This window comes from Pipistrellus kuhlii, unplaced genomic scaffold, assembly GCF_014108245.1.
Source record: "Pipistrellus kuhlii isolate mPipKuh1 unplaced genomic scaffold, mPipKuh1.p scaffold_m20_p_6, whole genome shotgun sequence".
Classification (NCBI taxonomy): Eukaryota; Metazoa; Chordata; class Mammalia; order Chiroptera; family Vespertilionidae; genus Pipistrellus; species Pipistrellus kuhlii.
The window spans coordinates 58,993,106-59,019,833 of NW_023425562.1; the positions used below are offsets into that span (position 1 = coordinate 58,993,106).

General features: G+C 36.7%; 2 protein-coding genes across 9 annotated transcripts in view; both read right to left on the reverse strand.

Annotated features, from left to right (window-relative positions):
- GPCPD1 (glycerophosphocholine phosphodiesterase 1) overlaps positions 1–26,728 on the reverse strand; it is a 67,185-nt gene that overhangs the window by 31,144 nt on the left and 9,313 nt on the right. For 7 of the 8 annotated variants that reach the window (XR_006740318.1, XM_036419913.2, XM_036419912.2 and 4 more), the window contains exons 3-7: positions 25,575–25,671; positions 21,597–21,681; positions 14,081–14,156; positions 12,088–12,129; positions 4,155–4,278 (exon numbers count right to left, since the gene is read on the reverse strand). Coding sequence is in view for 7 of the 8 variants with exons in the window: in XM_036419913.2 (XP_036275806.1) it covers positions 4,155–4,278; positions 12,088–12,129; positions 14,081–14,156; positions 21,597–21,681; positions 25,575–25,671 (424 nt within the window). In the remaining variant the exon portion in view is untranslated. Of the gene's footprint in view, positions 1–4,154; positions 4,279–12,087; positions 12,130–14,080; positions 14,157–19,712; positions 19,762–21,596; positions 21,682–25,574; positions 25,672–26,728 lie in introns of those variants that run through there. The other variant, XM_045574598.1, reaches the window with a different exon arrangement.
- SELENOS (selenoprotein S) lies at positions 10,749–11,193 on the reverse strand. The gene is given in 3 exon segments (XM_036418656.1): positions 10,749–10,822; positions 10,825–10,875; positions 10,878–11,193. Coding segments are annotated over 3 exon segments (441 nt in total).

Genomic DNA, 26,728 nt, shown 5'->3' on the forward strand with positions numbered 1-26,728 from the left:
GCACTTAAACAATTTTAATATTATTAATGTAGGAAGTAACGTTAATGTATACAGCAACGATTTTCAACATTTTTTATATCACAGCACACATAAACTGATTAATAAAATTATGCAGTATGCCAAAAACATTCAATTGTTTGCCAGTCTGACCCAAAAAATAGATATGATTTTGATTCATTCACACTGGATGACTATTGTTGTGTTGGCTATGGCTATTTCTTTTTTATTTGACAATATAAGGGAAAAGAGATGATTGTCCCTGACTAAAGAGTTGGGTATTATATGTTTTTAAAATTCTGCAGCATCTGGTTGAAAAGCACTGGTAAGAGTAATAGCTAAGCTCTAAAAATGTTTTATTCTAGATTTTAAATGGGATCTGATTGATAATGAAAATAATGGAACTGTATCAGTGGGATCTGCTTTCTCTGCATGACCTCCTGTCTCCAACCACTGCTGAGCCTTATCACAAAGCCACATAATTCTAAATTCTTCTTGAGGGGACATCCATAGATTATTCAATTGGTAATACTGTACTAATTAAAGGTAGCACTTCAATAATAAAAAAAAAAATCATCATCTCTTCTCATAAACCAAAGCTCTTAGGAATAATTCTGGATAACTGATTCTATTGGTGAACCTGAAAGAAGAAACATCCTCTATCAGCGCAATGAAAAGAGGCCACAAATGGCCAGTAATGAACAGGCAAGAAAGGCACAGAGATAAAAAGGCTATTCTGTCATCAGTAATCTGCATCTACCTTCCTCCTTCACCCCCAGAAAAGAAGAAAAGTTGTGTTTAAAGGGATCTATGAAAAAAATTTGTTAAAAAAGGTTCTTCAAATAGCTATGTAAATGTTATAGTCTATCATAAAGAGACATTGCTTTTGATTTATTGCTGGAGTCAACTGAAAGAGAAACTTGTGCCGAAACTGGTTTGGCTCAGTGGATAGAGCGTCGGCCTGGGGACTGAAAGGTCTCAAGTTCGATTCCGGTCAAAGGCATGTACATTGGTTGCTGGCACATCCCCATTAGGGGGTGTGCAGGAGGCAGCTGATCGATGATTCTCTCTCATTGATGTTTCTAGCTATCCCTCTCCCTTCCTCTCTGTGAAAAATCAATAAAATATATTTAATAAATAAATAAATATATATATTAAAATAAATGAATAAAATAAATAAATAAATAAATATTTCTATAAAAGAGAAACTTGTGTTTAAAATTTTATAATAAAATAAAATAGCATGTTTATTGTTTTAGTTAAGATGCATAAGCTGTTGCTAAATTTTTAAAGTCTTTATAACCTCGCAGTTAAAATTATTTCCTTTAACATGAAGGTTTAATCTATCACTAACAGAAATTTTGGGGGAATAAAAATGGTCAGAACACCAGTTTTTAGCTATACATGATTATTTCAACAGGAATTAGCCCAGCCGGCCTTGGTTCAGTAGTTGAGTGTTGATCTATGAACCAGGTGGTCACAGTTCAATTCCCAGCCAAGGCGTATGCCCAGGTTGCAGGCCCGATCCTGGTGTGGAATGCGCAGGAGGCAGTCAATCAGTGATTCTCTCTCATCACTGATGTTTTTATCTTTCTCTCCCCCTCTCACCTTCCTCTCTGAATTCAATAAAAACATTTTTTTTTCATAGAAACCTAATACAGAGGATTTAGTCTAAGTCGTATTATTTAACTTGAGTTTCCTAAGGCACTGTTTTATTTATGGAAATCCTATCTTTATATAATCATCTCTCTTTCTAATTGCTCTCTCTAAATTGTCCAGTTTTCTATGTATGACACATTGCACCAATGTCAGAATATTACATTTTAATTTTCTTGAGAATGGATGATAATTAATCAACTTGCAATTGCAATAAAAGTAGCAGCAGTAGAAATTTAAAAAAAAATTTTTTAAATATGAATCATTGCTAATTTGTAGAGCCCAACTAAGTATGGTTATATGAAATATTCCAACTTAAGCCTAAGCAACACTATAATATATACAAACACTCAAAATAATTTCTAGAAACAATAAGCGGTAATAGGAGGAGGGAAACATATGTAATAGTTTTAACAATAGAAATTTATATATTTTTAAAAACTGCAAGAGAACCAAGCACTTGGGAGACTGAAGAAAATGTAATTTTGAAAAAAAATGTATAGAAAATAAGTTAACTTTTCATAGAAAAAAAAATTTAAAAGAATGGTAAGGACTCAGTATATATTTGCAAAGCAATCAGAACCCCAACTATTAATATCTATGAATTTCTTAATAAGTCCTATTAAGCCCAACAAACCAAGGGTTCTACTGGTACCTTTATTTCAAGGTCTTATGCTAATGAGACATTTTATAGTTGTTACACAATTTATTTTCTTCCTTTAACATTTAAATAAGATATTAAACCGAGACCGGTTTGGCTCAATGGATTGAGCGTCGGCTTGGGGACTGAAGGGTCCCGGGTTCGATTCCGGTCAAGGGCATGTACCTTGGTTGCGGGCATATCCCCAGTAGGGGGTGCGTAAGAGGCAGCTGATCGATGACTCTGTCTCATGGATGTTTCTAACTCTCTATCTCTCTCCCTTCCTCTCTGTACAAAATCAATAAAATATATATTTTTTAAAAAAAAGATATTAAATTATATATGACTAACTGGTTAGAGAATCTTTGCAGTCAAATGGATTTGCAGATCAACAATGTGGTCCCATAACCTCCATTTTTTCTGAAGCAAAGCAGAAGCCTAGAAATGCAGAGACAAAGTACACCCAAAATCCTTTACTCACTCTTAGAAGAGCCAATGCAAATAACTATGAAGTACTACATACCTTTTCACCTATATATTGTATGATTGGAATAAGTTTTATAATATTTAAGCAGTTATGGTAGAACATTTATGGATTTTGAAACTATAGTATTATTATGAATTATATCCAAAAGACAGAGCTGCCTGGGTCACTAAGAAGCCAGCTCGCTTAAAGGTATATATGTTGACATTATAGAAAAATATATAATAAAAAGCTAATATGCAAATAGATGAACAATGGAACAATCAGAACAACCAAACAACAGGTCTCTATGACATGTGCTAACCACCAGAGGGTGTGTGCGGAACATGGTGGGCCTCGTCCTTGGCAGGATGGTAGAACAGGTGAGCAGGGATGTCAAACCAAAACGGGGCACCAGTCCCTGTCATAGGGAGAGCCTCTGGTGGTTACTGAAAATTCTTTGCTCTCATGTATTGCGGACCGGCCTGGCGCTCATGGTGCTGCCTGCTGCCAGCACCAGCCCCACTTGCACCCACAGCTGATGCTGGTCCCAATCAGCAGGTGCGAGTGCTGGCTACTGGCCCTGATAGCTCCTGAGGGTTTCTCCACCTCCCCCTGTTCCTGAGGGGTGATCAGGGGCAGCAGACACCGCTCGCACCCACTGCTGGTGCCAGCCCCAATCATTCCACACTATCAGTAGGTGGGAGTGATGGTGGGACCAGACAAGGGACCAGGGGCCTTGGAGGGAGGGGCTGGGCAGGGACGTGGAGGATGAAGCAGAGACCTGCCCCGTGCCTACCACAGCCTCATGGCCCACAGTTCCTTTCAAGGTGCACAAATTCGTGCAGTGGGCCCCTAGTAGAAAAATGAAGTTACTCATTTAAGTATTCACATAAAACTTGACATCTATTTTTTAAATTAATATGTGATTAAAAAGAAATTAATATGGCACTGCTATGATAACAGCTACCTTTCTTCATGGAAAGGTTTTCATTTGTAAGCAACAGGAAAGTTTAGGGCACTGAAGGATTTTTCTGTTTACCCTCATTTAGCACAAAATCATTTCTTTTATATCAATTTAAAACAAGCAATTTATTGCTACACTAATAAATTTTAAATGGTATAAACCATACAGAAGTATAAGCTTGGAAGTCATTTATTTACATAAAAACACAGTGTTCTAGTTTCAAATTTAGAGATTAACAATAACATAAGTACATGTAATTACAGCATTCTGAGACAGGGAAGCAGTTCACTCTCATAAGACCCTGTATTTAATAGAAAATGTGACCTTAAAAGTGTGCTCTTTTTTAGTTTATACACTTAAAAGCCTAAAACCAGAAATCTATAGCATTAGTGAAAATAAATGAACTAAGTAACAAATACACATGATCATACCTAAATCTAGATTTTTTAAATTTCTTCTTGGTTATAGAGACTGGAGGCTTTTCAGAATAATGCAAACGTAATCTTATTTCAGTCTGACATGTCAGCCATCCCGAATCCAAATTCTCAACACCATCTGGCAATTAAGTAGAAAGAAGCATAATTATTATACATTTTTTTTTAATTCAGTAAGTACAACACACATGGACAATTCTAGTTCACATTCAGATTTTAATATACTCAGGTTATGTCACTGGTACTTCTCTCCAAAGAAAATATATACACAGTCTTAAATTTGTCATTGAAAAAGAACTTTTACATGAAGAGGGGGGAAAAGTTAAATGAGTGTTAACAATAGCCATAGTTTTATAATTTAAGTAAATACAAATATTATAATTAAACCCATTATCGAAATAATATACATTCATTTCTGAAAGAATCCGTGTTTTAAGATGACTTCTAATCTACATTTGTTCCATTAGGAATTACTATTACACTTTCAAATATTTCACATGAGATATTTATTCAGCTGAAACTAATTATAGGACTAGTGCTAGGGACTGAAATATGAGATGGTAAAAATAAAACTGAGTCAATTCTATATTCTTACATTTATACATTCTGCCATAAATATCACAACTGTGATAATACTGTATTAGCAATGTTTAACTTGAAGTTACCTATTAACATAGGTAACACATTTTTCAAAGTACTACTGAACTATCAACTGTTTTGGACTTAAGTTTTTCAATAGGAAATAGCATTAGTGAAAATAAATGGCCTAAGTAACAAATACACATATATTTATTTATATTTAATATGTGTTTTATTAAATATATTAAATATATAAATATGTGTATTTGTTATATAAACATTTATCTTTAGAAATATAACTTTAAAAATGTTTAGTAATTAGCAAATTTTAAAAATAAAAAGAAACCCTGGAGTGTGTGGGGAGAGGTCAACGAGGGGGAAAGGAGCATATATAATACTTTCAACAATAAAGAATTTAATTAAAATAAATATTTGGTTAGAAGTAAAAAATAAAAAGAAACCACCTTATTTCTTTTTTTCTTTTAATATATTTTATTGATTTTTCACAGAGAGGAAGGTAGAGCGACAGAAACACTGATGAGAGAGAAACACTGACCAGCTGCCTCCTGCACACCCCCTACCGGGGATGTGTCCACAACCAATCTACATGCCCTTGACCGGAATCGAACCTGGGACCCTTCAGTCCACAGGCTGCCGCTCTATCCACTGAGCCAAACCAGTTTCAGCTATTTCTTAATTTTAAACTATTTCCAGGAATAGTCAAAGTTGGAAAAATGGCTTTCCATCCTAAAAGCTAATAGCACACTGTACACCATAAGCACCTGTAGATGCAAAGAGCGGACCTTCCTCACATGCCATGCACATCTATTAAAAAAAAAAAAAAAAGTGCTAAAACCGGTTTGGCTCAGTGGATAGAACCTTGGCCTGTGGTCTGAAGGGCCCCAGGTTCAATTCCGGTCAAGGGCATGTACCTTAGTTGCGGGCACATCCTCAGTAGGGGGTGTGCAAGAGGCAGCTGATCAATGATTCTCTCTCATAGATGTTTCTAACTCTATCCCTCTCTCTTCCTCCTGTAAAAAATCAATAAAATATATTTTAAAAAATAAAAATAAATTAATTAATTAAAAAAAATGTTTTCCCTAAGTAGCAGCCTTGACCGACTTTAAAATCATTTTCCGTGAGAATTTTCAGCTGAAAATATTCAAGAACACCCAAATTGTAATATATTTATTTGTATAAAATCCATTGCAAATTGATTTTTTTTCTTTTTAATTAAATTCAAAATATCGTGGCGTGTGGCATTTTGGATGCATAGCAGTTAACTGGCTAAAGCTGAATTTAGAATAACAATAAAAATTTCAACTGTTTTGGTTATATATGGTTATAACTACATATAACTACTGCTGGCCATGGAGCAAGCAGGAGGCTTGTCTTTGCTCCAGGTTACAAAGTTTAATTGCTACATATGGTTATAATATAATTATAACCATATGTAGTAATTAACAGATAACAGCTGAAAAAAATGAGAAAACAATCCTAATAAAAGAGTAATGTGCAAATTAACCACCACTCTGCTACACCCACCAGCCACACCCACCAGCAAATCAGAACAAGTATGCAAATTAACCCCAACCAAGATGGCTGCAGACTCAAAGAGCAGGAGGGAGGCTTGGGTTTCCCAGGCAATGGAAGAAGCCAAGCTTTCCGCCTGCCCTTGATGGCCTAGGCCTCCACTCAAGGCTACAAAAGCTTCAATTGTAGAAGGTAAACAAATCCAAACAAAAATGGCTGCTGGCCACAGAGCGAGCAGAAGGCTTGGCTCTGCTCCAGGTTACAAAGTTTAATTGTAGAAGGTAAATAAATTCCAGATACCAGGGCCTCTGCTTGGGTCGCCGGGGTGTGTGGCTGGCCTGCAAACCACCAAAGGCCCCTCTCTCAGGCGGCTCTACGCCCCAAGGGAATGCCCACTCTGATCTGGGTCACCCTTCGGAGCAAACCAGCTGGCCCCCACCCATGCACCAGGCCTCTATCCTATCTAATAAAAGAGTAATATGCAGATTGACCATCACTCCAACACACAAGATTGCTGCCCCCAAGTGGTCAAAGATGGCTGCCCCCATGTGGACACAAGATGGCCACCACATGATGACCAGCAGGGAGGCACTAGGCCAGCAAGGGAGTGCAGTTGAGAGGGACCAGGACTGCAAGAAAAGGCAATGAGGGGTGACTAGGCCGGCAGAGGAAGGAAGTTAGGCTCAAACAGACTTGCAGGGGAGCAGTTAGATATCAATCAGGCTGGCATGGGAGTGGTTAGGGGATGATCAGGCTGGCAGGCAGAAGTGGTTAGGGACAAGCAGGAAAGCAGGCAGGCAAGCAATTGGGAGCCAGCAGTCCTGGATTGTGAGAGGAAGCCAAGTTTAAATAAATAAATAAATAACCAAATTAAAAAAAAAAAATGTGTGTGTGTGTGTATATATATATATATATATATATATATATATATATATTAAAAAAACTCTCCAAAACATGTAACATACATACCATCTTTTCTAAATAAAGAGGACAAGACTATAAAACACTAAAGCTATTCAAATATTTTAGACTACTTGATGATATAACATAAATAACCTCAAATAAAATCCAAATTCCTATCCAAACACTGCCAAAGCATGTACACATGTCCTTATTAAACCACAACCAAAACATTCAAACCTGTTCCTTCCTGTTCTGAATAGGAAAGCAACTGGTTATCAGCAATTTATCTCTGGTTCAATCAGCAAAAGCACACATTCTGCCCACTCCTTTACACAGTAAAGTATTTAAAAATGAAAATGCAATCAATTGCATTTAAGGAAAAATGATAAAATAAAAATGCAATTTAGCATAATGCTGATAATGCTAACACATTGTAAGAGTTCAAGTTGCTGAAAACTTGAGTTCTCAAAGTCTTTACTGAAGCAGAATATACAAATGAGTAATATTTTCAATATATTCAGAGGTAAAAGGATTTTCTAATGTGCTAATTAAATGTTAAAGACTAAGTCAGAATTACTAGAATATTCTGCTTAATCTGGATTTTACCATAAACGCACATATAAACATACAAAATGCACAAATTAGCCTATGAGTAACGTTTCACATCTTAAATGTTTAGAACTGCTAAACGTAATACAGTTGGTTCTGAGGTTACGTCAGAGATCCATTCCTAAAGTGCGATGTAATGCGATTTTCGCTGTATGTTGGAACCCACCTACATAAGCATTTATGTCACTCACATGGAGCACATACACAGCAGTAATGAAGTGAAACAGTAAAAAAAAAAAATAAATAAATAAATAAATAAATAAATAAATTAAAAGATAACAATTCCTGATCTTTACTTGTGGAAAATAAATAATAATAAAAAAATATAAAGCACTTATTATTTATATACGTCAAAATGACGGAACTTCTTTTTTAACATAAATAAATGGGAGATGGCGACATAACCACGAAACGACATACATTGAGTTTGACGTAACCTAAGAACTGTCTGTAGTGTTAAAAGTGATATTATTAACTCATATAACTAAAATCACCTGTCAAAAAACTTAAAGCATAAGAATTATATAGGGGCCCGGCCAGTGTACTTTGTGGTTGAGCATCAACCTATGAACTATGAGTTTATGCTTTGATTCCCAGTCAAGGCATTTAATTCCCAGTTTTGCTCAATCCCCAATGGGGGATGGGGGAACATGAAGAGGCAGCAAATCAATGATTTTTCTCATCACTGATGTTTCTATTTTTCTCTTACTCTCTAAAATCAATAAAAATATTTAATAAAAAAAAAGAAAAAGAAAAAAAGAATTATACATGGTGGAGCAAAAAGTATGTTTATAGTTTGTATTAAAAAATACAATAATTCTATATAATAAAAGCCCAGTGACTGAATGATGGAAAAGACCAGAGTGACCAATCAACCAGTCACCATGTGTACTGACCACCAAGGGGCAGTGTGCTACCACAGTAGGAGTGCTGCTTAGCTGACTGGAATGAGCAGCTGCTCCTGCTGCAAACCCTGGGCCAATAGGCAGGAACCCTGGCTGTGATTGTCACCTCCTCGCCCAGGCTCCTCCTCCTTGCACAGCTGACCCTGGAAGCTGGGAGGCGGATTTGTGGCCGCTGCGAGACTGAGGCCTACTCGGCCGCCTCTCAGTGCTATTGTCCCTAGGCTCAGCTCGACCCGGTTCCCTGGAGAGGCAAGTGCTCTGGCTCCATAGAGGATGCCAGACCAGGGAGCAGCTGCTAAAAGGGCAAGTCCACAGTTGCTGGACTGACTGGGATGAGTGGTGCTCCCATAGCAAGCTGATCCCCACAAGCCACGCCCCACCCCACCAGTGCAATAATCCCATGCACCAGGCCTCTAGTCTGTCTATACTAATAAAAGGGTCATATGTTAAATAGAGTGGATGCCTTCCAGACAAAGCTACAGTGGCTATGAGGGCAGAAACCAGGCAGCCATGGTGGTGGCTGTGAGGGCTCAGGGCAGGCAGCCATGGCAACAGCAGCTGATGGGGACAGTGCCTCCTCTTGATAGGCTGGTCACCTCCCACAGAAGACATCCCCTGAGGGTTCCCAGACTGTGAGAGGGGGCAGGCTGGACTGAGGGACACCTCACACCACCGGCGCACGAATTTTCGTGTGCTAGGCCTTGAGTATATATATAAAAGGCTAAGTGTCCATATGAATGGTAACTATGGCGTGCACTGACTAACAGAGGGCAGGTGCTCAATGCAGGAGCTGCAATGATGCGCACTGGCCATTTAAAAGTAAATAGTACCTCGGAGCTGACATCAACAAATCAGCACTTGGTTTCCCCCAAGTGGGACACAGGCCCCACAACCACCCTGGAGTGACACCCCACCAAATCACAGTTAATGCTGCCTAAGACCTCGTGGCACAAAATGCAACCCACAGCCCAGCCCAGAAACGGTTGCTGTGTGCTTCAGGTAAATGACATCACGTATCAATGCCCTGCTTCCTCTCCCTAGCGACCAGCCTCCTTAGACTTTCTTCAGCCTAGGAACCCAACTTGTTTTATAGCCAGGTGCAAAGATTTTACAGTTAACCAAATGTTTTTATGCAGTTTCCCATGCCTTATCTCATTTGATCTTTACAGCAGTCCTGGAGTAGATAAACAGGAGACTAGGTAGAACCCTATTTTCTTTTCATTAGCAAGATGTGAACAGAGATATTAAAATACTTCTAAATTTTTTTGAGGTTGAACGAAGAGGTGGTTTTGTTGTAAATTCTTAAGACACAAAAACAAGTTCAGAGAAAGAAGACAACTTGAATTTAACACAGACACTAAAAATGCTCTTTTAAGATTATTCAAACTGTTTTTAAAGTTCAGACAGATCTACAGAAAACCCTGTCAACTGTGATCCTTGGTGGTGGTTTCACAATTTACAAGGAGGACATCATGTCAGAGACTGTCCTAGCAGCAAAAGCCATGTGCGAGGGCTGTTCCTCTAGGTCCCAGTGCTATTTACCAACTGGTAGTCAGATGGCTTTCATTGAAGTGGAAACAACTGTTGCTGTTGCCCAGGGTGCAAAGGCAATTGAAGGGGTTAGGGTAAAGGCTCGGCTTACTTCGTGTCTAGTGACACTACACAAGACTTCTTAGCCTCATCCACCAGGCTCAAGGCTTCTTAGCCTCATCTGCCAGATGATGAGACTCTGCATCCAGGTCTCAGGCGCAGGCTCTCCCTCCTTCCCCAAAGGGTTATAACCATCCCTGCGTAGAGGCTTCTGTCGCTTGCTTGCCGTTTGTGGGGAGGCTGAATAAAGTAGAAGGCTTGCTGAGACCAGTTTGGCTCAGTGGACAGAGCGTCGGCCTGCGAACTGAAGGGTCCCGGGTTCAATTCCAATCAAAGGCATGTACCTTGGTTGCGGGCACATCCCCAGTAGGGGGTGTGCAGGAGGCAGCAGATCTATGTTGCTCTCTCATCGATGTTTCTAACTATCCCTCTCTCTCTTCCTCTCTGTAAAAAATAAATAAAATATATTTCTTTAAAAATAAATAAATAAAGTAGAAGGCTCTGGGCTGTCTTCTTCCTGGGGCTTCCAGGCATGGCCTCAGTAGCATTTCCCTCTTGCATGCTGTCCCACATTTCAATCTTCCTTCTCCTTTTCTCTTAAGCTGTCGTAGTTTTTCCTTGTGCCTTTTCAATTGGGCACTTAATTCTTCCTGCATTTTCAGGCGAATGGCTGCTAAAGACTCCTGTCGTCTCACAGCATCATCGGGTTCCACACGAGCTGCCACCCTGTCTGGCTGCCTCTGCCTGGAAGCCCTCAGCCAGGTGGAGAGCTTCTGAAAGACGGCCAACAGGAGGATGCAGCCAAAAACCATGTACCAGCCATAGACAGCCAGCAGGGAGCCCACAGTGATGTTCAGGAAGCGCAGCCCCTCTTACTCCAGAGCCAATGCAACGACAGCTGCTTCCTGACTCTCCATGACTGCCAGGTCGCGCTATGTCAGCTCTGGCTTCTGACTTCTGCCTTCCTGCCCCTACCTAATTTCCTTTCAATGTGCATGAATCCATGCACTGGGGACACTAGTTAATAAATCCTATATAATTAAGAGCTAATATACAAATGATCATCACACCCTTACGCCATAACAGCTCAGACACTTAACAATGGGAGAGAGGAAGGGAGACCAGCCAGGCTGTGGCCCGGGAGAGGGACAAGCTGCCTGCCCTATGGTCCCAGGCACCTGCAGCTGCACCCTGGGCAAAACCACCCGCCCACGGTCTCATGGCTGCAGCCAGCCTGGGTGAAGCTGGCCTGGGTTTTGGGTGCCTGCAGCCAGCTAGAGGGAGGGGAGCCCGAGTCCCGGGTGCCTGTGACCGGCCAGAGGGGGGAATCCTGGGTCCTGGGTGCGGGGCGAAGCAGAGGCAGTTAGGGGTGAGATTAACTCATCAGGGAAGCAGTTAGGGGTGATTAGGCCGGTAGGGAAGCAGTTAGGGGTGATCAGGCAGGCAAGCAGAGATGATTAGGAGCGATCAGGCAGGCAGGCAGGCAGGTGAGCAGTTAGGAGCCAGCGGTTCCAGATTGTGAGAGGCAGTCGGACATCCCTTGAGGGACCCCCCCTTCCCAATGCATGAATTTCATGCACCGGGCCTCTAGTAATAATATAAGAATAAACTCTGTGTTTCGCATACAAACCTTCTGCCCCACCTGTACAGGAAACTATTATTTAAGAGAATGGCATTTGTTTCTTAGATTTAGCCTCTATTTCCAATATCATACTCCTGTCACATTTCCCTCTATCTGTTTCTAATGAATGTTATGTTACATCTCAACCATATCAGTAAAAAAAAAAAATTTAAAGCTCAGTCTCACTTACTGTGGATTCCAAATTGTCCATCGTCAATAATAATTTCACTTTCTAGAATTAAAGGAAAATAGAGAACCTAGTTAAAATTCACGACATATATAGACAACTGAGAAATTACCCACCTTAAGCATTTTTAAAAATATGAAATTTTAAAGCAGCCCAAAGTGAATAAGCATATTTATTGTAGCCCTCAATAAAGAATTCCCTTTTAAGAAGGCTATCAAACAATCAGTTCTTACATACTTGTTGATTATTCACGATGTTACAAGGAAGAGAAAGAGGACTCCTCAGATGGTGCTCTAGAGGCACTGGGACAAACTTCACCCACAATTTGTGAGCCTGATAGATTGCTAGACAACAGTACCTCCTGGTTCACCTTTCAAACCAAAGGTCTTGGCACAATTAAAATGCTTATTCTTATGTAATGCATTTTCTGACCTTATCTAAAATGTAATTCTCTTCAAATCTCCACTATTCTCTCTCCAGCTAAAAGCTTTACAAACAGCATAAACTTACCTGTATACTTAGAGCTGTGAGGAACTATCAAAAGAGTAAGTTCTAGCACATGCCCTTCTAACAGAAACTTCAGCTAAGTGAGATAAGCTACTAAACTCCACCCTCAGAATAACATACTAATTCCCTGCTCTTTCCTTTCCTGTTTTCTTTACACATAGGTCTGAAATATTTGTCAAAATTAGTGTGATAGTTCCCAAAGAAGATTCTCTGACAGATTTCATGGAGCTCTTAAGTTTAGAGCATCTATTTTTCAAAGATATAAATTTCTTTTTAAAAGATCAGAAACATAATATCCTACTTCTCACAATAATACAATATATTTAACTGCAAGATGCTTCAAAATGCAAATTATTTTAAACTACTAGGTACCTAATAATTTCCAACCTCAGTATAGAACTATTATAATTTTGAGATATACTATCAGAAAAATCCTAAATACAATATAAAAATGTATTAAAACATATAAAAAGAAAATCCAATAGAGGATGGAATGAGATAGCTGTTTAAACAAAATGTGTCTATAGGGTAAAGCAAATCTCTCACTACTTTCTAAGCTGGTAACTAGAAAGCCATTTATTATCTTTACATTCTAATTTTCCTTAAACAATGAAAGATGCATTTCTCAGCAATGAGTCAATTTATAGATGAATCGGTAATTTAATGTATGTGAAATGAACTTCAAGTTTTAATCTTAGTATGGAAAAGAAAATTTAAAAAATACTTGTATGAAGAAAAATGCCTTTTTAGGCATAATAAGAAAACGGAATAATGTTTTTTACAAATTGATCTGAATATCAATTTTAACATAGCCAGCAACATACTTAAATAAATCAAGAGGAAAATATGTCTGCTACAATAAAGAAATTTGAATTTATTCATACAAATTTAAGTATTTACTATTAAGAAAAAAACAACACAGAATAAATAGAATAACTTGCTCTATTCTCACTAAAGTGAAAAATGTAAGAATCTTTGTTTTTGCCCTGGCTGAGTAGCTCAGTTGGTTAGAGCATCATCTTGATATCCCAAGGTTTCAGGTTTGTTCCCTTGTCAGGGCAGGTACAAGAATCAACCAATGAATGCATAAATAAGTAGAATAATAAAAAATTTCTCTCTCTCTTCCCTTCTCTCTCTCCTTTCCTCTTTCTCTAAAAGAAAATTATCTAAATTATCTGAGCAAGTAATCAATAAAGCCATGGATGCTCAGCAAAGAAGAATGTTACTTTGTAAACTTGTTGCTACTCCAAATAAAAAGTCCACAATAAATTAATCTAACCCTTCAAAATAAAAATAATTAAGCATTTCTAATAGTTTATAGAGAAAGGCAATTAAGAACTATTTAGTTTTGAAAGTAAGATTCACAATATGCTAAGTGAAAATTGACCTTAAACTTTAGAATAAAAATTTATTAAACCCCACTAAGCCATTGTGCAGCATATTAGTAACTTATGCATATGCCTCAAACAGATGCAGTTAATGCCCATACCTAAAGGGGTTATTGATCGTGGTTGTAGATGAGTCTCCCACTTGTGAACTATGACTTGACATGGACCACCGATAGTCTGCAATTTAAAAGTTAAATGTCTGCAATAATTTCTTATATCTTATATTCTACCCATGACTCCATTAGATGTTTGCGGCCTAAATTAATACTACATATGAAACCAAAAGATTCATTTTGTTAATTATCAATATTATATGCCCCTAATCAGGAATGTACTAGGTCACAAATCATGATGAGTGCTGGAAGAAAATGGGGATGAGAGAGTAAACAAAGAAAAATGGAATGAACTGGTACAAAAAAACTGCCTTAAACCCATTCTTAAATCTGCCTACAATACTCAATTTTTTTCAAAGAAAATTTTAATTTTTACTGATATTCTGTTAAAGTTAACCATAAATATATTTTATGTTTGGTATATCAGCCCATCAATAGGGTGTTACTGGATAAAGTATCTCATCTTAAGTAACTCTTGAGGTGTTTGGATAAAGCCTAAACTCTGACCACAGGAATAGTAGAAACAAGTACTAAAGATCAACTATCACAAGTTACTCAAGAAATGTGAGGGGGTAATACAGTTCTTTACTATATACGTTTAAGAATAGTAAGTAGATAACAGGAAGAACATCAGATCTCTATCACAGTAACCAATGTTTTTAAAGAGCACAGGAAACCCTAAAAGAAAGGAGATACACACCAGTAAATTTGAAGAACAAATTTGATAAAAGTGAAACTAACATCCAGTTTTACTTTTTATGCCTTTGGGTTTCTAAATTCATACAGTGTGATAACTCCTAATATTGTTCCCTATTATCAAGTTCTTTTACTAAGAAAACAAAACTTTATGTCAATAACATCTACACAAATTTTAAAATAAGAATGAACCTACCGATAAAGATTTCCGACATACAAGAGACTAAAGTTTTAAATACTTCCTAGTTACCCTTTTATTACTTTTAAAATGACTAATTAAACTTATGTGTCAAAGTTGAATACGTATTTTAAAAGCAAATTTTGACTAAACCTTTGTTTTCTAAAAAATGTAGTAAAATACAGGGATGCAAAAAGAAAGTCACCCATTATCACACACTTAGGATTAATTACTATCAACATTTTCATACATAATCCTCAAGCCCTTTCCTAGGCATATATAAACATACTATTAAAAAGCCTGAAACATGTCAGCTTCTCTCTATATATTATACATCTTTAGGTGGCATTAAATACTCTCCTATAACATGTTATAGAATTTCTATATTGATATTTTTAAAAGTTGCCAAGTGATAACAAAAAAGTAGGTAACAGATTAGGCACATTAGGTAATTAAACACAAGAGATAATTGTGCCACTTAAAATAACCAGAGAGACTGGCTGGTGTGGCTCAGTGGCTGAGCCTCAACCTATGAACAAGGAGGTCACTTCTTAGATTCCCTGTCAGGGCACATGCCCAGGTTGCAAACTTGATCCCCAGAAGGTGGCAAGCAGGAAGCAGCCAATCAATGATTCTCTCATCTTTGATGTTTCGCTCTCCCTCTCCAAAATCAATAAAAATGTATTTTTGCCCTAGCCAGTTTGGCTCAGTGGATAGTCAGACTAAAGACTGCCAGATTTGATTCTGATCAAGGGCACATGCCCGGATTGCAGGTTCAATTCCCAGTAGGGGGTGTGCAGGAAGCAGCCGATCAATAATCATCTCTCATCATTGATGTTTCTATTTCTATCTCTCCCTCTTCCTTACTTTCTGAAATCAATAAAAATATTTTAAAATAATAAAATAAAAATATTTTTTTAAATAAAGTATAAAAATCTTTTTTAAACTTGCAAACTTTTGGGATTTGAAAACTAAAGTAGCACTAGATACTCATTCAAATTACTTATTCTGGGATGATATGGAAAATACTCATTTTCTCTAGACAAATACGTGTTATAAGGTTTACTTATGAATTGGTAGACTGTGTAGATGTTTATAAAAAGGTAAATGTGAAACTTCTAATTTTAAAATATGAATTTAACTTCCTTAAAACTTAAAGGAGATGCATTTAATCCTACATTTCCTAGAATTTTTTTACTATAACTTTTTCCTGTTACATTTTTCCAGTTTTTTTAAACATCAAACTTTCTAATCTTCAAGAGATGCAAATTGCATACATTAAAAATAGGAATAATGTTTAATAAACAGCCAGAAAAAACCTACTCCTCCCATGTCCCCAACATGCTCTAACCAAAAGAAAAAAAAATTCCTCTTCACTAAAAGAAGGTATGGGTTTACAATCTTATAGAAGTTACTAATCAAACTTAAAGGGTGCCATGAATGTATTAAATCTCAACAAGGATTAAAAAGTGGGTAGAGGTAGAGACCTCCTTGTTTGGCTCAGCCTAAGGACTGAAAGGTCCCAGGTCAAAGGCACATGCCTGGGTTGCAGGTTTGAACTACAGTGTGGGACATGCAGGATGCAGGTGATCGATGATTTTCTCTCTCCCTCTCCCTTCCTCTCTGAAATCCATAAAAAAATAAAAATAAAAGCAAGTGGATAGAGGGGAAAATATTCTTTTTTGTTTTAATTGATTTGTCAGGGAAACTTTACTATGCACATAAGAATAGTCCTGTTGATTAAGTATTTGATAGGGTATATATTTTAGTAGTAGTTTTAATTAACTCCATCCTCATGTTTTAGTTACAGTATAAATCAATTTGGGCTGGAATAGAATGGAGTATTTGAGGAGTAGTCCAAAGGGCCAATTCAACAGATGACTTACAATTGTGTCTACTAGCATTCACACTACAAATCCGTGTTGTTTAGTACACAAAGTGTTGAACATTGAAAGAAAAAACAAAAAAACAAGTTTTAAAACACCGTGAATTTCCAAAATTGTTATAACTACTTTATTAAACTTTAGAAGGTCATCTTAAATTTTAGCTTACTGAAGTTGTTTTAAATTTATTAAAAACCTGAGCATTGATATATTAAAAATCTCAATAGTGACTCCAAAACCTGCAATCCTTTTTAAGGCTCTATTCCATAAAAAACAATCTTTAAGATCTTAGGGAAAAAAAAAAAAAAAGAAATCTTCCTCTCAGAAATCAATAAAAATATAATAAATAAAAGAACAGCTCCATTCTGTAAAAGGCTGCCACAATTTTAAACATTTTGGAGTTAAATGGAAGGTGTATCTTTGGAGAAAAAAAAGAACAGTATCAGTCCAGGACAGTACTCCATTAGCAGTACTGGTAGAGTTAGTTCACAATTTAGCATATATTAAATCAGATGATTGCTGGAATGTTTTCAAGCATGCATACTAACAACAAAAGACACCCCAAAACTGTTTCCACATACACACACTTATTGATTACTTCTCAAACAATTATTGACATCACTCAGCTACATCAAGCACTGAGAGATATTTAAAAGAATATCAAACATGTAGACTGGAATTTTTGTTTTAACAAATAAACAAATTATCAAATACTCATGTAATAGCACTGCTTCTAACTATCATGAAAAATGTAAATGTGCACTTTTAAAATTTTGCTAATTGTTTTCTTGCAATATTTTGGGAAAAATGTGCGTGTAAAAGGATCTCAAAGGATTTTTATCTATGCTGACTGAGGCCAGACCACCCTGATCAGTTTTTTCAACCTTCGGACTCAAGAATCCCATATTTGATTCCAGTCAAGGGCACATGCTCAGGTTGTGAGCTTGATCTCCAGGAGGGGGCAGGCAGGAGGCAACTGATCAATAATTCTCTCTCATTATTGATGTTTTTCTCTCCCTCTCCCTTCCTCTCTGAAATCGATTAAAAATAAATAATTTTTTTTAAAAAAAATCAATAAAGCCCTGACCGGTTTGGCTCGGTGGATAGAGCGTCAGCCTGCAGACTGAAGGGTCAAGGACATATACCGTGGTTGTGGGAACATCCCCAGTAGGAAGTGTGTAGGAGGCAGCTGATCGGTGTTTCTCTCTCATAGATGTTTCTAGCTCTCTATCCCTCTCCCTCCCTCTCAGGGAGGGTGGGGGGAATCAATAAAATAATAAAATATATATATATTTAAAAATCAATAAAAATAATTTAATGATAAAAAAAGAAACTATTGTAAAAAGAAACCAAAATAACCCTGGGCTATTCTAAATGAAATTCAAGAGAAATTAAGAATAAAATAAAGTTTATAATTAATCTAATTACAAGTGAATGTTAACACCTATAAAAATTAGAAATAGCCTTAACTGGTTTGGCTCAGTGAATAGAGTCGGAATGTGGACTGGGGGGTCCTGGGTTACATTCTGGTCAAGGGCATGTATCTTGCTCATGGGCACATTCCCGGTTAGAGGTGTGCAGGAGGCGACTGATTAATGTTTCTCTCTTATCAATGTTTCTCTCTATCCTTCTCCCTTCCTCTCTGTAAAAAAATCAATAAAATATATTTTTAAAAAATTAGAAACATTGTTACTGCAATAAAGGGCTACATACTCTGAGATGAAGGAAATAGTTCAAAGACAATATAATTAAAAATTGGCTAACATTTCTGTAAGTAACTACAGAATTAACTACGCTAATTCTAGCCCCAGTTAGAAGGGGTAGATATGGATTTAAAAATGTTTAAATTGCATGTTAACTCAAAAATTACTTTGGTGAGGATGTGAAATTAATGGACTATGCAGGCTCACACCAATGTTCCCATTCCAGGAATATCTACCTTGTTTTCTATGTTTATATAACTGAATATTTTGATTTGTCACCTATAAAATTATCTTAAAATTCAACATATTAATACTTTATTCTAATTCTACAAAGTATAAGATAACATGTAGCTGTGAAAAATTAAGAGAAAAAGGATTGCAAGACTCAACTTCTAAACTAAAAGGAATATGCCAGAAGGAGCAAAACATAAGAAAATATGGATGCTGAAACTGGTTTGGCTCAGTGGTAGAGAGTCGGTCTGCGGACTGAAAGGTCCCGGGTTCGATTCTGGTCAGGGGCATGCACGTTGGTTGGGGGCACATACCCGGTGGGGGGGGTGCAAGAGGCAGCTGGTCGATGTTTCTCTCTCATTGACGTTTCTAGCTCTCTATCTCTCTCCCTTCCTCTCTGTAAAAAATCAATAAAATATATTTTAAAAAAAAGAAAAAGAAAATATGGATGGTGAAATTTTACATTATTTATAATAAAATAGTAGCAATGAAAGGGACCTAAGAAATTTATAGTTCAAATCCTACATTTAAAAGATGAGAGCTAAAGTCTAAAGGTCAAGTGATAAGATCACAAGATTTTAACTTGCGCTCTACAATTGCTTTAGACTACCTTCTAAAACTTTGACCAGTAAAATTAATCTTATTACCCATTTCAGCTTTTTAATGCTTTCATAATTAATTTGCTTCCCTTTTATTCTTTATATTTATAATATATATATTCCAATAATTTACATCATTGCATGATTTTAAGATTCCTTGTACATTATTTTTATCATTTGATAATGCACAATTGAGAGTTTCATAATTACTTTGATTAAAAAGTAAGTTTCATTTAAAAAGCGCCACCAACTTACAAAAAAAGTGTTCTTTTAAGTTTGCATGTGGATTTTATGTAGGTATTTACTCTATTCCATGAAAAACATACTTACCATGGCAGCCCCTGCATCACACGGTACATGTGTACTCGATACAGAGCACCTACTTAAAGAAACACACTCACCAACACATACTGTAAACTTTTGCAAGTATTACAAGGGGAAAAACTTGTTTCTTACTGTAAGCAGATTTCTTGCCAATTTTTCAAAGGCATTTTGGACTGATTTGCTGCTTTTGGTTACATTTTCAATGAAAAGGAGAAATACTGTAGATTGGCTTAATTTAACCTGTGTTGACAATAGTCTTCCTTTAGAAAACTATTACCAAAATATTCATTATGATTTTTCCTGTCGAAATGCCCCTTTAAGTAAAATGTAGTTGATTTCACATGTTACAAATTTCACATACCAGGATCCACAAATAAGCTTTTAATGAGTGCTGGGGATCTATGTGTATGCGTAATTGTTCAATATGTACTGAAGAACTATGCCATGATGCATAATCTCTATACTAAGAAATGTTCTTAAGTCATAAAGTGAGACTATTGTCAAGATAAGCCAACAAAATGATTAAACATAATGTAATTTAAGTTAAATTACTGAATATTTAAAATATATTCTCAGAATAAACGTAATAGGTGCAAAAGACAGCTGAAGTGGGTTTGTCAGTTTTCTTTTTTTATATTATGGTGGCTAAGAGAATAAGGTAACAGTGGCTGCTTGCATTTTTCATATGTAACAAGTATTCCATGACCTTAAAGGGGAAGAAATTTTCTTAAAAGTTCTTAATCTATGTTTTGTGTCCTAGGTTCCTGCCTATGCCCTTGTTCACATGCAGCCCAAGTGTGCTCAAAGGTAAAACTCTGAAGGAAAAGAATTCTTTCAGCAAATAAGTATCTTTTAAAAAGAGGAAAAGAATCCACTTTTTTTCTAAATACAAAAACACTCCCAAAATAATAAATCATTTTGAGCAAGGAGATTTAGATTCAACATATTCCAAAGGCATTCAGAAAAGATCCTGGTCTGTCAACACCATTGTTGAAAAAAATCTAAGAGAAATTACTTAATTTTTTAAAAGGTTAAACAATGCAGCCAACTAAGAGACAACTGGTATGAAATAATTTTTTAAAACAATTATTCACTAAAAGCTGGCTATTTGTACTTATACTATTTCACAATTAAAAAACAAAACAAGAAAAAACTTGTAACTGGTGATTAATTAGTTTACGAAAGTTACAGAAAATGCATACCTACCTATCAAGAATATTTATTTATCATTAAAACCTATTTCATGACAATAATACTGCAACATACTTACTATTAGTCTTTTTAAAATTCCATTACAGGCATCGGCTATCTCTGAAGTGGCTACTTCTTTGCTTTTTGTACTAAAATGTTATTAACCTGTTAACTGAGCGGGACCTATAAATACGTCAAACGTAAGCAATATTGGGAATGGGTAGGACGTATGAATACGTCCTGGAAATATATGTTGCGCCCTGAGAGGGACGGTATATATTTTTTGTAATCTTTATAATTGTTTGTAAAATTTATAATTTTTTAATTCGATGTTTCCAATTTGTTGTTGTTATTCTTTTCTATTTTTTTGTAATTTTGTATTTTCCTTTGTGCTTTATATAAAAATAAACGAAAAAAATAAATATATCATTTATTTTAATTAAGTATAAATAAAAAATAATAATATGAAATTACGTCCTCCTGGAGTGACGTACTGACACGTCCTAGTGAAAGAGTATGCGCCCATTATAGGTTGCATAATTAAATAGGGAACTCCCCGGTTAACAGGTTAATTTAGAGTTCTATTTTCTTTATTTGATCAATACAAACTTTTTTTACTTTTAATGTTTCCAAACTTATATTAGTTGCTTTTGAAAGAAGTCTGCTAAAGAAACTGGAAACTAGGTGAAGAAAACATACCTTTGGTTCTAAAAAGCACCCTTTGAAGTAGCGATACTGAATTGATTCTCCTCTACTGAGTACAATGGTTGCTTTCCAAAACATGCTGGGGGGGAGGGAGGGGAGAAATTAAAACAGCAGCATCAATACCAAGCTAAAATGCATAAAGATTTCATAATTCATAAAACCCCTCAAATAAGGTCTGTGACCCAAAGCACTTATTTTTTCCTGCACAAAATTTACTCCAGGCCTAATCTATACCAACCACTGAAAACCACTGATGAAAGAGCCCCCCATCTTCAAGAAGATTGCTTTCTTGTGTGGGTAAACACCAAACAACATCACTGTAAGGGCTATTTGAACTTTCTGATGTGACAGGAAGTGTTGGAGGAAGCTTTTGGATGGGAGATTTTAATGAGGAAGAACTGTGTTAGTTGAGACCTAAATGATGGGAAGAAACCAGCCATACAAAGAGCCAGGAGAAGTATTCTAAACAGAAAAAGCACATAATGCAGAGGTAAAAACCAGAGTCAGGCTTTCCTAGCTAGAGATGTTACATGGCTGCTATGAGGCTTTGGGGCCAAGGCCAACAACTCATGTTCCCCAATTGTCCCTTGTTCTAACTGTCCTGCCCAGCCTCTGGCTATCCTCCTAGCCAAGCAATCAGTATCTGTATCTTACTTGTTTCAACCTAATGTCCTCCTCTGAACTATGCTACTCTAAAATTCACTACAATTCATAATTAGAAGTGGTTTTTAGCTTCAAACCACAGACCAGCATAATCCAAAGTGTGGTTCCAAGGATGGTCAGTATCACCTAAGAGCTTGTTATAAATGCAAATTCTCAGGCCACACCTAGACCTATTAAATTAGAAACTCTGGGAGGAGGGCCCAATAATCTATAATTTAACTGGTAACTCTGACAAACACTTAAGTTTGAGAGCCACTGTCATAGACCATTACACAAACATTAATTCCACCTGAACAGTTCAGTGAATAAACGACAGCTCCAAATGTTCTTCCATGACACCAGATGGCTAGCACTGCTCCCCACCTGGCTCTTCCAAGACACGCTATAGGCATTATCCTCACTCTGACTCAATTGTAGTTCCTAAGAAATATCCACAGCCAGCTGTCACCCAGTCTTAGCTTCAGCTATCAGAATAATATGGTAGTTAAAAAATACATATATCCTGACTTTTTCCTGGGAGTCTCTGCTTTCATAGGTCTGGAGAAGAGCTTGATCATATGGAATTTGATAAAATCTCATAGGGCACTGAATATATGGCTGGTTGAGAATCACTGCTCTAAAGCAAGGATAGCAAATTACTTTTTCCTGATAGGCTCAGAATCATTTTCAACACAGGACTCCAAGCAAATTCTACCAACTATAAGTTCAAGTTTATTTCCCATCTCTGCTACCATGAGAGAGAGAGAGAGAGAGAGAGAGAGAGAGAGAGAGAGAGAGAGAGAGAGAGAGAGAGACAGACACAGATACACACACACACAGACACACACACACACCGGGGGGGGGGGGGGGGCCTGGCAGATTTCCAGTACTGCTTCATCCATAAAACAGTAAGCTTAACCCCAGATGTGCACACTAGAACTGGTGGGAAGCTTTGAAAAATATACTGGGGCCCCCTCTCTAATGCATTATTTCTCAATATCCAGAAGTAAGGACTAGGGATATCTACATCTATATCTATCTTTTTAAAGAATAGTTTATTTTTAGAAAGAGAGGAAGAAAAAGGGAGGGAGAGAGACACTAATGTGAGAGTAGTAAAACATGGATTGGCTACCTTCTCCATGCCCCCTACCAGGGATAAAGCTCAAGACCCAGACATGTGCCCTAAGCAGGAATCAGTCTAGCAACCTTTCGGTGCACGGGATGATAGCCAACCAACTGAGCCACACTGGCCAGGATTAGGTAGGTGTATTTTTTTAAAGCCCTCGGAAGTTATTTTAAGGTGTACTCCTGATTAACAACCACTAAATAAAGAAAAGAGATGAAAGCAAATCAATTAAGTCTTTTTCACTCTAGTTCTCCAAGCAAATGTAGCAAAGTTAAAAGTGAACTAGCACTGCTCAGTGAGGGCAAGAATGAACATAAGATGATGAAATTAAAAATAAACCAGGCAAGAGGGGCAATGAGGTTTAGTGCACCTGCCTGATTTTAAATTGTCCTCAAATCCTTCCCCAAAATCTACAAGGAGAGCAAGTAAAATCAAAGTGACTCACATTTTCTGCATTATTAGGAAACAAGGCCAAGACCTTCAAAATAACTGAATGTAGAAAGAAAAACCCAACAGAGCTCTTGTCACCACAAGCCTGTAGGTATGAAGAGGCTTAAGAGACTGTGAAAAAGGGGTAGAGAACACTTAGATGTGAAGACCACGTATGCTATATTATCTTTCTGTATAATTTTGTATTATCTACTTCATTTCTGCTGTGAAGCTCTGTTTATCTGCTATATATGAATCATTATATTTCAGTGTATGCCAACAACGTGAAAAATGGCTGGTCTCATAAGTTTAAGTTGTTAGGTGTTACCTCACTTTATTCACATCACTTTGATGAGGCTGGATGAAATGGACTTAAGATAGGTGCCAGGGAAGCTCAAAAGTTCAGAGAAGAGGGCTATTTTAGGAAGAGTTCAGAAAAATACAGGACTCACTTGATAGAACTAGCTGATTCGAAAAATCAAGGAAAAAATAGACACTTGAAAGACTCAACATCCCATTCCTCTGTGATTCCAATATCATTTCTCAATGGAACTTTACTTGTGGCTAAGAAAATGTGTATGTACCCCTATTACTAGGTTCAGAATTAGAATGACAAATAGACAAGAATGTTCTCTATATTTCTATGTTCTTCTTTTCCTTAGCTTACATTAGGGTATTGTTTTATTTTCCTTTGCTTTGCCATCAATGCTTCTCAAACCATCTGCTTCAAAGGCCGTTTTTATTTGCTCGTTTGTTTTACCCAACCTGTCCTGCAACAGTACCCATTCAACAAGGTGTGTCCATGGTGGTATGCATGGATGCCCTCGCATGTCAAACTGCTATAAACATTTCCAAATGCTTGCTCTCAATGTGTGTATTTCTTACATCATGCACGGATTTAAAAAAAAAAAAAAAAAAGGTTTTTGTCTAGCACTAGTCCACAGGCCCCATTTATTCCATAGGAAAACAGAATTTGAGCTTCATAATCACCAAATTTGGTATTTCTCCCAAGGGGTATTGCATGTATTTATATGCTATTTAGAATCTTATCTCTCTTTACCACTACCCCACCCCCCAACACACACACACACAACTCATAACATTTCCAAATATTCCCAAGTAGAGAAGAACCACCTTTGTTGACATTCACTGATTCTATCCTAACCCCTTTACTGTGTAAATGAGGTAACCGAGACCTAGAGATATTAGATGTGCCCAAGACCATGGTTAACTGCAGAACTGAAACAGACACAGATCTACCTTTCCCAGCCCAATGCACCAATACATCCATGCTAAGTTTAGTGCTGTATTTAATGTTCATAGTGAACTCATTTCATTATATCAGCTAAACTATCTAAACAAGTATGTGTTCCATTCTGTTACTTTTAGTTAATACTATACACATCTGAGAAAAAAGTTACTTTAGAGCAAAAATTAAATCTTTTATCAAGAATATGTACTGAGAAACCAAAAGATGCTGCCTAAAAGTTAAAAAAGAAAAAAAATAGCAATATAAGTCTATTATTTATAAATGTGGTGGTATCTGAAAAACCAACCAAGAGTTGAAAATGGTTGAGAGGTAGAAATTGAGGAAAATGAATTTTTTCCTCACAGTAAACTTTGTAAAGCTATTTCACTCTTTATCATCTATGTACATGTGATAACTTTGATAAAAATTAAAATTAAAAGAAAAACATACCAAGCCATCTTAGATGGCCCCCAATTTATAATCTGAATATTACAATTATTCTGTAACCTGACATTTTGATGCTTACCTTTCACCTGTCTCATTCTCTGGAAGGAGAGCCACAGCATTTTGAGGATTCCAGTTTCCCAAAGCATCACAGCTTCCACATATAGCAAAAACTTCTCCTAAAGAAACAGAACACCAGTTACAGTGGCATAAATAGAAAAGTTTCCACTTTTAGTTTTAAAGATCAGTCAGTTGTATTAGTTCGACCAGATGCAGAGTACCCTTTAGCAAAGATGGAGGACACTCACTGGAAACGTGGGTTTAGACTCAGGTATTACACAAGCATCTGCGTTACTAACTTGACCTACCTTTACATACCCAAAGCCAGAGAAAAGAGGGATGTGAGGAATGAACTTTCATTTGTTCAACTATTTATTGAGCCAATAAAAGGCACCAAGATGACTAATCAAACCAAGTTCCTGCCCTCTAGGCAACTTCCAGTTAAAGGGGCAATCGCTAACTGCAGACAAGTATTCTAAAGAGATAATAATTTATATTTCCTGAAATTCAGACAGTAGCTATTAACAAATTAAAGATCAAGAAAATTATCAATGGGACAGAAGCAATGTGACAACAATAAATATCCTAAAAATAAATAAATAAATAAATAAACAAATAAATTAGACATTGAAAAATCTAATACACCTTATAAAAATAATGACTTTCATCAGAACACTTCTCATCAATAGACAAACCAACATATAGTTATTTATATTTGCTAAATTTCACTTAGTATTTAGCAAAGGTCTAAACCTTCTGCAAGGCGGATGTGGTTCAGTTGCTGCACATCAACCTATAAACCAGGAGGTCACAGTTTGATTCCCGTCAAAGCACATGCCCAGATTTCGAGCTCTGTCCCCAGTAGGGGGCATGCAGAAGGCAGGTGATCAATATTCTCTCATTGATGTATTTATCGCTCTCCCTCTCCTTTTCTCATAATATATATATATATATTTTTTAAAGTCTACCACCTTTCTGGATACAAACACACAGAAGTCTTTGACTTATATCAACACTTTCTGAATTAATATAATTAAAATTCATAAAGAAAAATATAATGAACTGAACCCAAATGTTAAAGGTCAAGACAAATTTCTCCACATTCTAATAGCTAGGATTCTAGCTTTAGACACTACTCTGGAAAAACTAGAATTACAGTTAGTTTAGCCACCAGCA